The sequence below is a fragment of the Myotis nattereri genome (assembly GCF_964212035.1).
Source record: "Myotis nattereri genome assembly, chromosome: 14".
In the NCBI taxonomy this organism is placed as follows: Eukaryota; Metazoa; Chordata; class Mammalia; order Chiroptera; family Vespertilionidae; genus Myotis; species Myotis nattereri.
Window position 1 is genome coordinate 60,040,958 of NC_138089.1, and position 15,783 is coordinate 60,056,740.

Genomic DNA, 15,783 nt, shown 5'->3' on the forward strand with positions numbered 1-15,783 from the left:
CATGCCCTTGACCGGAATCGAACCTGGGACCCTTCAGTCCGCAGGCCGATGCTCTATCCACTGAGCCAAACCGGTTTCGGCTAAATATATTTTTGTTGATTTCAGAGAGGAAGGGGGAGGTAGAGAGATAGAAACATCAATGATGAATCATTGATTGGCTGCCTCCTGCATGCCCCCTACTGGGGACCCAGCCCACAACCAGGGCACGTGCCCTTGACCAGAATGGAACCTGGGACCCTTTAGTCCGAGGGCAGACGCTCTATCCACTGAGCCAAACGAGCTAGGGCGCACTTTATTTTATACATTACAACTAAAGGAGGAGGCAATGAAATTCATTGGTGATAGATTAGGGAGATGGGAGGAAGCAAAGTGGGGAAATCTCTGGAATGGATGAAGATACGATGAAGAGGCTAATCCTCCTTTTACGTTGGTGGGTATAGGACAGTTAACAATGACCATGCACAGCACATAGGGAGGGCGACAGATCTGTAGTCTCATGCGCTCCCTCTCCATGAGCTTGTGCCTGAGGGGTCTGGAGAAAGGGATTACTCAGACCAAAGGTATGTTCTCTTAGGTGCAAAAAGAAAACAGACTCAGTTAAGGTCAAGATTAACCTTCCTCAAATATACGGGCCTAGGACAGGACACCATCATGACTCACGGTTAGGAAGTTCTCATTTCAGACCATCCTTGTAGTGACTTTTGGCCTCTGAGTGTGTGAGGCCACCACGCAGGCCTCCCCTGAGCTTGTCAGGGTTAGTGTGTGGCCCCCTTTCCCCACAAGAATCAAATGAGAAGTGGTAGGGAAGGTGACATGAAATCCATTGGTGGCAGATTAAGGGGGAGGGAGAAAGCAGAGACACCAACTTCCTTTGTTCTCTTTTTGGAACCCTCACCCAAGGATATGTTCTTACCGATTTTTTTTTTAGAGAGAGAAAGGAAGGGAGAGAGAGAAACATCGATCAGTTGTTGAAACCCATAACCTAGTATGTGCCTTGATCTAGAACTGAACCCGCAACCTCCTGGTGTACAGGGTGACGCTCCAACCAGCTGAGCCGCCCACCGGGGCCAAACTTCTTTATGCGGATAGTTAACAATTCACGTGTACAGCACACAGAGCTGGTATTTGGGGAACCAGCTCACAATGGGGTTCTGGGGTCTCGTGCTCTGTGCTGTGGCTGTGCCCTGAGGGGTCTCAGATGCACAGAGACAATAGACAGGACCACTTCCGGGAAGACTGACCTTTGTCAAGGCAGCTCCAGGCCTAGGCTGTGACTACCCTCCATGACCCACTTCCAGTGGGAATGTTTATATTCAGACCATCCGATGTGCTTACTTTCAGTCTCTGATTTTGTAGGGCCCACCCTGCTGGCTACCCCTGGGTTTGTCAGGCCAGTTAAGGGGGGATAAGGGGGCGGGGGGAGAGGGCTGAGGTCCAGGTGAGAGATGGCAAGAGCAGACCTAAGTTACCTCCGCTCCCCCCACCCCCTCTTACATCCAGTCTGGAGAGAGAGCTCTGGGCTACCACCTAGTGAGACTACATCCTCATTAAAAAAAATATATATATATATATATTCATTTATTTGAGAGAGGAAGGGAGAGAGGGATAGAAACATCAATGATGAGAGAGAATTATTGATTAGCGTCAGAGGAAGGCCCCCATTGTTTCCTGTCCCATATTACAGCCTCCACACCCTGAGGCACCCATAGGGGGCCAGAACTGGGGTTGGGCCTCCACATCAGCCCCTCCTGGCTCCACTGTCCAGCCAGCCGGCCTGGCCTCCCGGGTAACCCCTCCGTCCACAGGCGGGCAGGGTGCAGCCCACCTTCCCCTGACCCCATCCTATTGCTGACAGCCCAGGGCAAGCCAGGAAGGAGGGCCCCTGCCCACAGAAGATGGGGTCACTCCGGGGCCCCTCACCTCTCTCCTCGATCCTTCGCCCATTCCTGGTCGCTTCCCCACACGGTGGGTTCCCCAGGCGCTGCCCGGGAACCAGCATGGAGGGTGTTGCTGCAACAATGGCACCGAGAGAAGAAATGAGTCAGGGGGTCCTCGAAACCTCACCGCCCCTCCTCCCTGCCGCCCAGGGCCTCGGGTCCGGGCTGGGCCGGCTCGGGCCCCCTTACTGCTCCAGGCCATCCCGGCGCAGCCACCCCCGGCCGCTGAGGAAGCGCCCGGGAGCCGGAGCAGGACGTCCCAGGGCCCGAGAGCCGGCGGGGCGGGGCGGCCCGGCTCCCCACAGGCCCCGCCTCCGCCCCGCCCGCCTCCGCGGTCTCGGAGCCCCGCAGGGAGCGGCCGGGCGGCAGGTGAGTCCACTTCCTGCGCGGCGGTGGGTGTGCCCCGGCGCCAGGTGCCTTGATCCGCGGCACGGCCGGAGGGGGAAGTAGCGCAGGAGCCAGGGCGGGGATCCGGTGCCCGCGGGCTGCCAGACCTGCGCTGGGCGCCGGCCCCAGCCCACGAGTCTGCGCCCCGCCGAGCCCTGGTCCTCGGGGATCCCCGCCGGACCCCAGCGCCGCCTCGATGGAGCTCCGCCCGCCGCCCTCGACCTCGCTGTCGCTGTCGCTGCTGCTACTGCTGCTGCCGCTGCTGCTGCCGGCGGGGCCCGCGGCCGGCGGCTCCTGGCAGTGCCCGCGCATCCCCTACGCCGCCTCCCGCGACTTCGACGTGCAGTACTCGGTGCCCCGCTTCTCGGCCGGCGGCCCGGTGCAGGCGCTGGCCACCTACGAGGGCGGCGAGGACGGAAGTGCCGTGTTCGTGGCCACGCGCAACCGCCTGCACATGCTCGGACCCGACCTGCAGCCCCTTGAGAGCCTGGCCACGGGCCCCGCCGGCGACCCCGGCTGCCAGACGTGTGCGGCCTGCGGCCCGGGCCCCCACGGCCCGCCGGGGGACACCGACGCCAAGGTGCTGGTGCTGGACCCGGTGCTGCCCGCGCTCATCAGCTGCGGCTCCAGCCTGCACGGCCGCTGCTTCCAGCTCGAGCTGGAGCCGGGCGAGACGGCCCCGCGCCTGGCGCCGCCCGCCTGCCTCTTCGCCGCCGAGCGCAACCGGCCCGCGGACTGCCCCGACTGCGTGGCCAGCCCCCTGGGCACCGTGGCGACCGTGGTGGAGCAGGGCCGCGCCTCCTACTTGTACGCGGCGTCTTCGCTGGACGCGGAGGTGGCCGCGCGCTTCAGCCCCCGCTCCGTGTCCATCCGCCGATTCAGGGCCGACGCATCGGGATTCGCACCCAACTTCGAGGCCCTGTCGGTGCTGCCCGCCTACCTGGCTTCCTACCGCATCGAGTACGTGCACAGCTTCCACGCGGGGGACTTCGTCTACTTCCTGACCGTGCAGCGGGCCAGCGTGTCCGCCGCGCCCGGCGTCCTCCACACGCGCCTGGCCCGGCTCAGCGCCGTCCAGACCGACGTGGGCAACTACCGCGAGCTGGTCCTGGACTGCCGCTTCGAGCCCAAACGCCGGCGCCGCGGGGCGGCCGAGGGCGGGCAGCCCTACCCGGTGCTGCGGGCAGCGCACACGGCCCCCGTGGGCGGCCGCCTGGCCGGCGAGCTGAGCGTCTCCGAGGGCCAGGTGGTGCTGTTCGGCGCCTTCGGGGCCGGCAGAGGCGGCGGAGGCCGCGCGGGCCCCAGCTCCGTGGTCTGCGCCTTCCCCATCCAGCTGGTGGACGCGCTCATCGAGGAGGGCGTGGAGCGCTGCTGCGAGGCGCGCTCCCCCCAGGGCCTCCGGCGAGGCCTCGACTTCTTCCAGGCGCCCATTCTGTGCCCCAACCCGGTGAGCAGAGAGCAGGGGCCCTCATCTGAGAGTGGCGTGCCCGTGGGTGAATCCCGGCCGCTTCCCTCCCACCGCCCGCGGGTCTGGGAGCCCGAGGCCGAGAGGAGGAGTTTTCTCTGCCGCACAAAAGCCGCGGAGGTGCCTCTGCCGGGCGGGCTGTCCCTGCTCCCACCCCGTTCTGCTCTGCCCTCACCTACCACCGCCTCCGATTTCTTAGGCAGTTTCCCTGGTTATGTGAGCACTGGGTTGCATCCTAGCCATCTCTCCGCCAGGCACGCTGCCAAACTGGGTAGAGGGATGGGCTCCCGGCCCGCTGGCCCGCAGGGACGGACAGCACCCTCCCCGCAGGGACAGACAGTACCCAGACAGGCCCTGCTGCACCCAGGCAGATGCGCACAGATGCACAGGGGCTCAGCGCTCCCAATAGTTTCACTTTCCCTCGGGGAGCACTTGTTTTGTTCTGCAGGAGTGGCCGACCAAGCCCCTCCCCCAGCTCCTGGGCCTTGGAACTGCCCGGGCTGGGAAGTTGGGGGTTTGTCAGGGAGTCTGCAGGGCACTCTCATCCGGATGGATTGTTCTCCGTGGGTGGGGTGAAAGCGGGAGGCCCCGGATCTGGGGGGGTGGGGGGAAGGTGGCTTGGCTCTAGTTAGTTGCTTCCAGGAGGCTCACCCTAGTCTTGTGCAAGCAACTGTAAACATCTGGGGAGGAGTACAGACTTAGGAGGGGCTGGGGAACTGGGTCACCACGCAGGATTCTCGGGCACTTTCCACTGTAGCTGGGCCCTGCCGGAGCGAGCCCCCTTCTCAGCCCAGGCAGGAGGTGACCCAGCCCAGGCTGGGTTCTGGGCTCCTTCCAGCCGACCCTCGCCAGGCTCCCCAGCCACGTGTCGGGGAGCTGGAGCAGAGACAAACAGAGCCCAAGCTGATTCCTGGGAGCCATGGAAACAGTCCACCCTCCGTTATAAGGAATTAAACCAAGGACACGGGTGAAGGGTCCCTCAGCAAGTGACAGACAGGCACTGCTCTCGCAGCCTTTGGCTGCCCTGCGGCCCTCGCCTTGTTGCGATATCACCGCTGACTCCTGTCTGGCTCCTGTTATGGCCCAGACGTGGGGGGAGCTCTACACGAGGTGGGGGTCTTCAGCCCCCCTCCCCGCCCTCAGCTGAGTTCATGGAGGCTGAGGATGCCTAGGGCTGGGGCTCCCTCGTTTGGGCCTGACAGCCCTGTCTGCCCCCCTCCTCTTCCATCTGCGGAGCCTGCACCTCTCCCCAACTGGGCTAGTGGCCAGTGGACCAGAGAGCACCCAGCAAGGCCTGGCAGTGCCTGGCTCTAGGCAGCCTAACCTACAGCCCTGCCCACAGGCTGGCCGGCCCCTGGGAGGTGTGTGAACCAGCTGGCACCATGTTTGTCCGTGACTGGGCAGGCACCCTCCAGGGCAAGCCCCCTGCTCACGGGGCTGGCCTCGGGAAGCCGGGGGCTCGGCGCTGCTGGCTGCCCTCCCTGGCCCCAGGAGCCACGGGCCACCGGACCAGCCTGGGGAGCCAGAGCTGAGGCGTGGGGAGCCAAGCAAGCAGGCAGGGGTGTGGCCCCACTGGAGTAGGGCCTCTTCCCACCCCCCGGCCCCACCCGCCCCTGAGTCATGCTGGAAACACCGAACTGACTTCCGGTGAGGAACGGGCCTCCCGTTTGTTTCCTTCCTCAGTGCGGACAGAGTCCCCGTCCTCACCCACCAGCCGCAGACCCAGCTCTGCACCTGCTCATGTGCCCCCCCCCCCCCATCAGTGCTGAGGTCTGATGACTGGGTTCCGCATCCTTGGTCTAATGGAGACTTCAGGGGCTCCAGCCTTGAGCGCCCCCGAAGCTAGCCGGGTCCCAGGCAGCTAGGATGACCGAGCCCTTGCCTGCACTTTGCACTCAGCAAACACCTTGCATTCACACCCTGGCTCCCTGGTTTCCCAGAAGCCTCTGCAGCCCTGCCCTGAGTGCAGCCCCAAACGCCCTCGTTAAGAGCAGGGAGATGTTAGCGCCTCCGGCCCCTGGGACCGCGCTTGGCACCTGGGCCTTCTGACCCTGGCTTGTCTGAAGGAGGCGCAGGTAGCGCTGAAAGTGGGGGAAGCCCCCTGGAGTCTCGGGGAGAAGGACCATGTGGCCACCTGTGCGGACAAGTTAACCCAGAGTTCAGCGCCCTCAGCTGGTGGAGAAACCCCTAAGAGGGGCCGGGCTTGCTGCAGTGCAAGGCAGAGCCAGCAGGGGGCAGGAGAGGACTCTGCTCCAGAGCTCAGGCTTCCCACCTGGCCCACCAGGGCCTTTAGGTCCCGCCTGTTTCCTTGTGTGTAAGGCGTGGGGAGTGGTTGTGGGGAGAGAATGGGGTTGGGTCTGTAGGACTCAGTACTCACTGTCAGAATGGACATGATGGGGGAGGGCCAGGGTCGGCGGTGTGTGGGGGGGAGGTCGGGGCGGGGGAGGGGGCGGAGTGGCGGGCCTGGGTCTCCTCCAGGCAGGCCAGGTGACAGCCCGAGCTCGGGCTGCTGTGGCCCCTGACAGGCACTGTGTGGGGTGAGCCCTGACGCCTTCCCCGGTTCCCCCAGCCGGACCCCACGGCGCCCAGCTCCAACGGCAGCTGCTACCACTTCCCTCTGCTGGTCAGCAGCAGCATCCCCCGGGTGGACCTGTTCAACGGGCTGTTAGGCCCGACGCAGATCACCGCGCTGCACGTGACAAGCCTGGACAACGTCACCGTGGCCCACATGGGCACGAGCGATGGGCGCGTCCTGCAGGTAGGCCCCCGTCTCCACAGCCCGTGCCCTGCGTCCTCCTGCCCATCCCCACGCTGCTCACAGCGGTCCTGTCCCAGGTGGAGCTGGCCCGGTCTCTCGGCTACTTGCTGTATGTCTCCAACTTCTCGCTGAGCAGCAGCAGGCAGCCCGTGCAGCGGGATGTCAGTCGCCTTGGGAACCACCTGCTCTTTGCCTCTGGGGACAAGGTAAGGCGGGCAGGGGCAGGGGCAGGGGCAGGGCCCGGCGCGAGAGAGACACTAACACCCAGGTCTCGCCACGCTGCTCTACAACGGGACCAGGGGCTCCCAACCTCCTCCCGTCACCCCAAGCCACCTTTCTGCCACCCCAAGGTCTTCCAGGTGCCCATCAGAGGCCCCGGCTGCCGCCATTTCCTCACCTGCGGGCGCTGTCTGCGGGCACAGCGTTTCATGGGCTGTGGCTGGTGTGGGAGCATGTGTGGCCGGCAGAAGGAGTGTCCTGGCTCCTGGCAACAGGACCACTGCCCACCTGAGCTTATTGAGGTATGGCCTGCCTGGCCGGGCACAGGTGAGGGTGAGGCAAGCTGGGCCTGGGGTGGGGGCAGCAGGTCTTGACCATGACCTTCCTCGGGCCCGGGATGTCCTTAAGGAAGGCATTCTGGTGGCACGTGCAGGTTTGGAGGCAGAAAAGTGATCGCGGACTAGCCATGACTTAGAATGAATGGAGCGGGGCGGGCGAGGGCTGTGGCAGGGAAGTTGGGGGCAAGCAGCCGGGGCTGAGGGCCTGGCCCACAGAGGCTGTCTGCTCCCCCTCCAGTTCTATCCTCACAGCGGACCCCTCCGGGGCAGCACCAGGCTGACCCTGTGTGGCTCCAACTTCTACCTACACCCTGACGGTCTGGTGCCTGAGGGCACCCACCAGGTCACCGTGGGCCAAAGTCCCTGCCGACTGCTGCCCAAGGACAGCTCAGACCCCAGGTACCACGGTCCCCCGCCCTTCCTCTCCTCAGGGGGCAACCCAGCGGCCCCTCCCCTTGAGCCCTAGCCTTTGCCTGTGGGGCAGGGAGGTCGAGGCAAGCTGCGTGTGCCCTGGCGTCATGGAGCGGGCAAGGCTGGCCCCCGGCCAGGTCCTCCTGCCCTGGAGCCGGCGGTGGGCATGCAGCCCGGCCCGTGTGACCTCTGGCTGACCGTGAGCTCCGGGGGCTCTAGCCCCATGTCCTGGAAGGGCTTCATAGAGGAGCTTGCATGTGAGCTGCAGCCCCCGGGCACGCAGGCAGCTGGGCCTGCCAACGTGAGCCTCACCGTGACCAACATGCCGCGGGGCAAGCACTTCTGGGTCAACGGTGCCTCCGCGCTGCCCGGCTTCTCTTTCATGGTGAGGCCGGGTCTTGTCTGTGCCCTTGGCCGCTGGGCAGGGAAGGGCTGGGAGTGGAGGGTCTCCGCCCGAGCTAAGCCGCCGCCACGCCCCCTCAGGAGCCGGTGCTGAAGGAAGTGCACCCCCTCTTTGGCCCGCAGGCCGGGGGCACCCGCCTCACCCTGACGGGCCAGGGCCTGTCCGTAGGCACCAGCCGGGCCGTGCTGGTCAACGGGAGCGAGTGCCTGCTGGACGGGTGAGTGCCGGCGGCGGGGGGCGCGGAGGCCACCGGGCCTCAGGGCAGAGGGAGAGCAGCTCGGTCACAGGGTCAGGCCCAGGAAGAGGTGGTTTGGGGATGGCAAGAGAGACCATCACCAAGTCCCCTGCCTCCAGCCAAGGCTGTGAGGAGCCTGCTCCCGCCCTTTCTTCTTGGGGTCTGACTGGGACTGTCAGTCTTTGGACAGACCTGTGGAGTAGAGACCCCTGGAGAGTGGCCCTGACCCAGCCCCCGTCCTGCAGGGTCAGCGAGGGGCAGCTTGTATGCACCACGCCGCCTGGTGCCGCCCCGGCCAGCGTTCCCGTTCGCCTGCAGGTGGGGGGCGCCCCGGTGCCGGGTGCCTGGACCTTCCACTACCGGGAAGACCCCGTCGTGCTGGGCATCAGCCCCAGCTGCGGCTACAGGTAGGTGCCACCTCCTCCCCCTCTGGTCGGGAGCCGCCCTCAGAGCACCCCAAGCCCACGGGCCTGCTCTCCTCCTCAGTGGCTCCCACGTCACCATCCGTGGCCGGCATCTGACCGCAGTGTGGCGCCTGGCGCTGTCATTCCACGACGGGCTTACGGCCGTGGAAAACCCGGTGAGCGGGGCCGGCGGCTGCCACTGGCCAGGAGGGAGGAAGGCCAGCCCGTCCCCTGAGCCCCAGCCCCCCCCCCCCCCCCGACGCTGGGCTGAGGAGACTGGGATGGCCACGGGGGGATGCCTGCCTAACCACTCTCGCCTGGGCCCTGGCAGTGTGCGGGGCAGCTCCCGGAGAAGCAGTGGTGCCGCCTGCCCGAATACGTGGTCCGAGGCCCCCAGGGGTGGGTGACAGGGAACCTGAGTGCCCGGGGGGATGGAGCTGCTGGCTTCACACTGCCTGGCTTTCGCTTCCTGCCCCCGCCCCACCCACCCAGCACTGACCTGGCCCCACTGAAGCCGGAGGAGCATGCCCTTAAGTTCGAGGTGAGTGTGGGGGCGGAGGTGGTAGAGCGGAGGGTGGGGCTGAAGCCTGCGCCAGGGAGAGGGACCGGCCAGGCCTCACGCTGGCCAGGCCTCGCGCTGTCTCCGCAGTACATCGGCCTCGGAGCCGTGGCCGACTGTGTGGACGTGAACGTCACCGTGGGTGGCCAGAGCTGCCAGCATGAGCTCCGGGGCGATGTGGTCATCTGCCCCCTGCCCCCCACCCTGCCGCTGGGCAAGGACGGCGCCCCCCTGGAGGTAGGCAGCTGGGCCAGCCCTTCGCCGCAGACGTGGCTGGGGTCTGCGGGCTGGGCCTGAACTGCCACCTCCCCCAGGTCTGCGTGGATGGCGAATGTCAGGTCCTGGGCAGAGTGGTGCGGCCAGGCCCAGGGGGTCCCCTCCAGAGGACGCTCCTGGGTGTCCTGCTGGCCCTGGTCCTGCTCGTGGCTCTCCTGGCCGTTGCGCTGGTCTTCAACTACCGGAGGAGGAAGCAGCTGGGTGAGCTCCCCACCCACGCCCGGGCGACTCAGCCGCCACCTCCACCATGGCATCCCCCAGTGCGGCCCCCTGTCTGCCCCGGCCGGGGTAGGGGTCGGCCTCCAGGAGCGGGGCGAGGCTGCCTACCAGGGCTCTTCTTCCACAGCCTTCTCTCCGAACCTGGACGACCTGGCATCTCTGGACCACAGCCCCGGAGGCCTGCCTCTGTCCCTGTTCCAGGCAGGCTCTGACTACAGACATGGCCCTGGTGAGACGGGGCCCTCCGCCACCGGGGACAGCGCCCTGCCCCTCCTGTCCCTCACTCCCTCTCCTCCGCAGCCTCTCCCGCCGGGGACGGTCTGGATGCCACCTGTCGGGGCCACAGAGCGTCCTTCTCAGACAGCGGGGACGGGTCCCGTGTCCCGCTGCTTCGGACAAAGTCCATCCAGCTTGGGGACCTGGACCCTGTGCTCCTGGCCGAGGTCAAGGATGTGCTGATTCCCCATGAGCGCGTCGTCATCCACAGCGACCGAGTCATTGGCAAAGGTGTGGGGCCAGGCCGGGGGGGCTGTGATGTGACACGGGCTCAGGGGACAGTTGGGCAGGACTGTCACCTTCTCACCTTCCTGTGTGACCTTGGGCACACCAAGGAGCCTCTCTGAGCCTCCAGCTGCTCTTCTGTGGGGTCGGGATTCGTTTGTTTTCCGTGGGTTCTGGTGCAGCTCATGCGGGCTGGGCGGCTGCAGGCTGTGCCGTGGTGCAGCTGCTGCTTGTGTTTAATGCCAGTCGGTGCTCTGGGGTCTGGTTGCCACGAGAGGGTGTGGTCTGGGCCCTGGGCGCTGGGCCCCTCTCACCACCTCCCCTCGCCAGGCCACTTCGGGGTTGTCTACCATGGAGAGTACATAGACGAGGCCCAGAATCGAGTCCACTGTGCCATCAAGTCATTGAATCGTAAGTGGGGCAGAGGATGGGCGGTCCTGGTCCCTGCGGTGTTCCCCCCTCGCTGAGGGACCCCGGGCGGGAGACCCTTCCTCTCCTGTCCCCGTCGGCCTGACTCGCCGCCCCGCAGGCATCACGGAGGTGCAGGAGGTGGAGGCCTTCCTGCGTGAGGGGCTGCTCATGCGCGACCTGCACCACCCGCACGTGCTGGCCCTCGTGGGCATCGTGCTGCCGCCGGAGGGGCTGCCCCGCGTGCTGCTGCCCTACATGCGCCATGGAGACCTGCTCCAGTTCATCCGCTCGCCCCAGCGGGTCAGCGCTCCTGTGGCCCTGGGTCGGGAGGCCAGGCAGCAGCGGGGAGGGAGCCGTCCTGCCCTCGCCTCCTGACCCGCCTGTCCCCCCAGAACCCCACGGTGAAGGACCTCGTCAGCTTCGGCCTGCAGGTGGCCCGCGGCATGGAGTACTTGGCAGAGCGGAAGTTCGTGCACAGGGACCTGGCTGCTCGGAACTGCATGTGAGGGGCTGGAGCCGCGGGGGTGGGGCGAGGGGGCAGGTGCCGGGGCCACAGCTGCCCCAAAGGGGCCTCGGGGAAGGTTCCGCTCCAGCCCCTGCTGTGCGGCCGGGCCTATTGGCCTGGCTGCGTGCCACAGTGGTCCTGTCTGCCCAGTTCAGGCTCAGAGGGGACCCTGGCTCTGAAACGCTGCGAGGACATGGAACAGGGGGGCTCGGGGCCAGGTGGGGGCAGTTCTGAGTGCGACGCCCCTCTCCCAGGCTGGATGAGTCTTTCACGGTCAAGGTGGCCGACTTCGGCCTGGCCCGCGGCGTCCTGGACAAGGAATACTACAGCGTGCAGCAGCACCGCCACGCTCGCCTGCCGGTCAAGTGGATGGCGCTGGAGAGCCTGCAGACCTACCGGTTCACCAGCAAGTCGGACGTGGTGAGGCCCCGCCCCGCAGCCCGCAGACACCCGGCCTTGCCCCTCCGGCTTCGATGGTGACCGGGCCCAGGGACTCGCCAGCTGGGCAGCCCCGCAGCCCCCCGCCCACCTCTCAGACAGGAGGAGGCTGTGGGCTCACTGGCTCCTCAACTCCCCGGGCCCCACCCAGTCCCCCCTCAGGCCTGGCTCAAGTGGTGGGAGGAGACGGCGAAGGTGCTCTTGGGGTATTGAGGAACGGGCTCTGATTGGGGGGTGGAGCCCCCATTTCCAGTGAGAGGGCTCGGGGAGGTAGAAGACCTGGGGGTCCTCCTGGGTTGAGAGTTGAGTCGCCTCAAACCCCACCCTCCACAGTGGTCATTTGGTGTGCTGCTATGGGAGCTGCTGACACGGGGTGCCCCGCCGTACCCCCACATCGACCCTTTTGACCTCACTCACTTCCTGGCCCAGGGTCGCCGCCTGCCCCAGCCTGAGTATTGCCCAGATGCTCTGTGAGTATGGGGAGGTGGTGGGGGTGGGAGCTGGGCCCCGGAGGCCGGGGAGGCGGGGGGGACAGGAGACAGCGTTCCGGCCTCGCCCTCGGCCTCTGGTGACCTGGGAAGGGACCCTCTCAGAGCCTTAGTTTCCTCATCTGTGGACGGTTCTGCCCCCATTCAGGGCTGGGTGCGGGGAGGATATCATGGTCGCCATGGTAACAGCATTCCCATCTTGCTGTCTGGGTTGCGGCCAGTGATTTGATTTCCCGGCACTCCTCTCCCCACAGCCCTGCCAAGGGGGCTGTTTTCCATCTTCCCGCTCGCTCAGTCTCAGGAAAGGTTCCATTAGCTCCCACACCGCCCTCCGCATCTCCGATCAGATGTTTTCTTCACGGGATCCGGTTTCCGATCCCCGTTCTGGGAGGCATGGCGGCGGCAGCTGTGCTGTCCTCGTGCCTGGGGATGGGTTTGGTGCTGAGGCTCATCTCCGTCAGCAGCGGGCGCTCGGCTGCGCCCAGGCCTTTGCAGTGAGGACAGGCAGACCCAGGCCGCAGGTCCTGTCCCGCTGCGCGGAGGACTGGCCCTTGAACGCCCGCCTGCCTGGGGCTCCTGTGATGCCTCTGGCCGGAGCGAGGCCCTGCAGCAGACCCTGAGATGGAGTTCCATGTGCAGGGGGCTTATTGGGAGGTGGGCGAGGGGAGCAGGCCTGGGCAGGCAGAGAAGTGGGCATTGATGCAGACCCACAGGGGCCGCAGCCCATTCGGGGACTGCTGGAGCTGACGGCCCTGCGGAGTTTTGCAAAATTAAGATCAAGGTGCCGGGTCTTGGTACCAGATGTTAGTCGTCACCGGTCACAGCTGCCCCTGGAGAGGGGTGTGACCTGGGGGAGGCGGTTCTTTTCTGACTAGGACCTCAGCCTTGAGCAGTCGGCAGCCTTGGGAGAGCGAAGGGGGATCTGGGCAGCGCAAGGCCATCCCAGAGCAAGGCGCTCCTCCCAGGGCCTCAGATTTCTCATCTGTAAATTGGGATGACAATAGACCCGCCCTTAGGGAGTCTGAGAATTATGTGAGGTTATTGTGTGTAGGGCACTTAAAGTGTCCTTTAAGGCAGGGATGACATTCCCAAGATAAAGGGGCAGTTTCTCTGGCAACCAGAGAAGCTGCTGGTACCGCCCACACATCCTTGTGTCTGGGCTTCCTCCCCGGAGGCTGTGCGATGATGCCCTGCAGCCTGTGAGCTGGGCCCCTCATGGGCATCCAGTCTCCTTACCCCCCGACAGCTTTGGGATCAGAGGAGGATCCAGAGGCACAGAGAGGTTAAGGAACTTGACCCAAATCACACAGCCCAGGGCACGAGGGCACAGGAATGCCTTAACCTCTAAGGCATTTCGACCTCTAAGGGTGGGAAGGCAGGATGGGAGCAGCCATCACAAGATGAGAAGGGCTGTTGCCGGGCTGAGCTAAGCGTTAGGCCCTGTCACCATCTTCATGCCCACGTGCCTGCCAGGGGGCAACAGTGGGCAGCTCAGAGTCTGCGGGTGGAGGCATGCCCTGCCCTGACACTCCCCACCCCGCAGGTACACAGTGATGCAGCACTGCTGGGCAGCGGACCCCGCGGCGCGCCCCACCTTTGGGACGCTGGTGGGAGAAGTGGAGCAGGTGGCCGCAGCCCTGCACGGGGACCACTACGTGCAGCTGACCGTGGCCTACGTGAACCTGGGCCTCGCCGCCTCCAACGAGCCCATGTCCCCGGAACTCCCACTGTCCCCACGTGTGCACGGGAGCACCAGCCGGCCTCGGCCCCTCTCAGAGCCACCGAGGCCCACGTGACCTCGGCCCCAGGCAGGCCCCGAGGGCCTGGACCTGGCATCACCCCGCCGGGGAGTTAACCCCAGGCCGCGCCAAGGGGTGGCCCCAGCTGCCCACTGCTCTGTTCCTGACCCTTAACCTTCAGGCTCTAGCAGGGGACAGGGCACACGGGCCGCTCACGCCACAGAGGGAGCCATTGCGGGTGATCCTTGAGCACTTACGGAATGCCTGCTGCGTGCCTGGCCTCTGGGCGCAGGGAACTCAACTGTGACGCTGGCCCATGAACCAGTCAATGAATGACTTTAAGCATAAATTCTGGTAAATGCACTGAAAGAATAAGACAGGTGGCCCTGGCCCGTGTGGCTTAGGTGGTTGAACGTCATCCCGTGTACCAAGAGGTTGCTGGTTCAATTCCTGGTCGGGACACGTGCCTGGGGTTGCGGGCTCAATCCCCAGTAGGGGGCATGCAGGAGGCAGCCGATTGATGTTTCTCTCTCGTATTGGTGTTTCTCCCCCCCCCCCCTAAAATCAATAAAATATATATATATATATATTTTAAAAAAAACAAGCAAACCAGGTGGCTTTGGGGAAATGGAAGACAGCATTAGATGGGCAGGTGAATACAGCCCTGGCTGGTGTGGCTCAATGGATAGAGCGTCAGCCTGCAGACTGAAGGGTCCCAGCTTTGATTCTGGTCAAGGGCACATGCCGGGGTTGTGGGCTCGATCCCCGGTGTGGGGTGTGCAGGAGGCAGCCGATCAATGATTCTCTCATCATGGATGTTTCTATCCCTTTCTCTCTGAAATCAATAAAAATATATTTAATAAAGGTGAATGCAGAGGTGAGGGAGGTCTGCAGGAGGTGATGTTTGGCGAAGGCCCTGCCAAGCGGAAGCTGCGCAGAAGCAGAGCTGGAAGAGAGACCCTGAGGCTGGGAAGGCGCTGGGTCAGTGAGAAGCCTCCAGAGAACAGGAGGGTAGCGAGACTCGGACCCAGGGTGCAGGGCCCTGGGGACTCGGGTGGACCCCAGAGGGCGGAGGAGCACCCAGGATTGCAGCAGCCAGGATGGCTGGCCCCGCCCCTGGCCCCGCCCCTCTCCAGGGCTGCCTGCTCCACCTGCAGCCCCCCCCCCCCCCCCCCCCCCCCCCCCGCACTGTCAGGCATGGACACTTGTCCCTCCTCCCACGCTGCCAGCCTTGTACTCGCAGCCTTGAGAGACGAAGCCAGCAGCCAGGCCTCAGCGCCACATGGTTCGGGCACCGGCTTCGAGGTGCTGCTGCCGGCGGCTGTTTACACCCGTCAAGGCCACTGGACAATGGCCCCGAGGGCCGGCTGCGGAGGGAGAACAGGTCCCCGCGCAGCCCTCTCCGCAGCCTCGGTGCTGAGGGGGAGCGGGTGCCGGGTGATGGCCCAGCACCTACATCGCGGTGGTCCCCGCTCTTGCTCAGGACCCCACTTGCCCCTGCCCTGCCAGTGTGGGGGCCCCCGTTCACCCTAAAGGGAGTACGTTCCCTCTCCTGCGAGTCCCAGCTCTGCCCTTTCTCACATGGAACCCTGGGTTTGGGGCAAGTGGATAGAGCCTGATGACCGAAGGGTCCCGGGTTCGATTCCGGTCAAGGGCACGTACCTCGGTGGCAGGCTCCTCCCTGGCCCGGGCCGTGGTCGGGGCGCGTGCAGGAGGCAACCCATCAATGTGTTTCTTCTACGTCATATTTTCTCTGTCTCTCCCTCTCTCTTCCTTGCTCTCTAAACCTCAGTGGAAAAATATCCTCAGTGAGAATGAACGGGAAAGCTCCCTGGGAAGCAGTGGGGTCTCCTGGGGACTGGCGCTGCCCAGTGCTCTCCTCTCTACCCTCACCCCCAGTGGGGGCCCAGCGGGGCCCTGAGGGCAGGTAGGGAAAGCTGACACAGGGACTGCTGCTCAGGTGCAGGGGTGCCGAGACCAGGGGCCCATGAGCCGGGGGTGGGGGGGGGCAGCTCTGCCGTTCACCATTGCACCCCTGCTGCCCCTCAGTGCGGGACCCCTGGTCTCTGTGAGAGGGGACAGCTGTGTTG

The 15,783-nt window shown here is 65.1% G+C and overlaps 1 protein-coding gene across 2 annotated transcripts; it reads left to right on the forward strand.

Moving 5' to 3' along the window:
• Positions 1–2,520: 2,520 nt before the first annotated feature.
• On the forward strand, positions 2,521–14,561 carry MST1R (macrophage stimulating 1 receptor; the record flags this gene model as incomplete). Of its 2 annotated transcripts, none has more annotated exons than XM_081106371.1 (20): positions 2,521–3,771; positions 6,359–6,547; positions 6,625–6,753; positions 6,898–7,068; positions 7,343–7,503; positions 7,735–7,900; positions 7,999–8,135; positions 8,399–8,560; positions 8,640–8,733; positions 8,889–9,098; positions 9,207–9,353; positions 9,431–9,593; positions 9,739–9,840; positions 9,912–10,118; positions 10,443–10,523; positions 10,642–10,823; positions 10,916–11,025; positions 11,283–11,448; positions 11,800–11,936; positions 13,498–14,561. In XM_081106371.1, 20 exons carry the CDS (start codon positions 2,521–2,523, stop codon positions 13,748–13,750), a joined length of 4,218 nt encoding a protein of 1,405 aa, XP_080962497.1. In that variant the 3' UTR covers positions 13,751–14,561. The 2 variants fall into 2 exon arrangements, with proteins under 2 accessions (XP_080962497.1, XP_080962498.1); XM_081106372.1 differs by having other exon boundaries at positions 8,041–8,135.
• Positions 14,562–15,783: the final 1,222 nt, after the last annotated feature.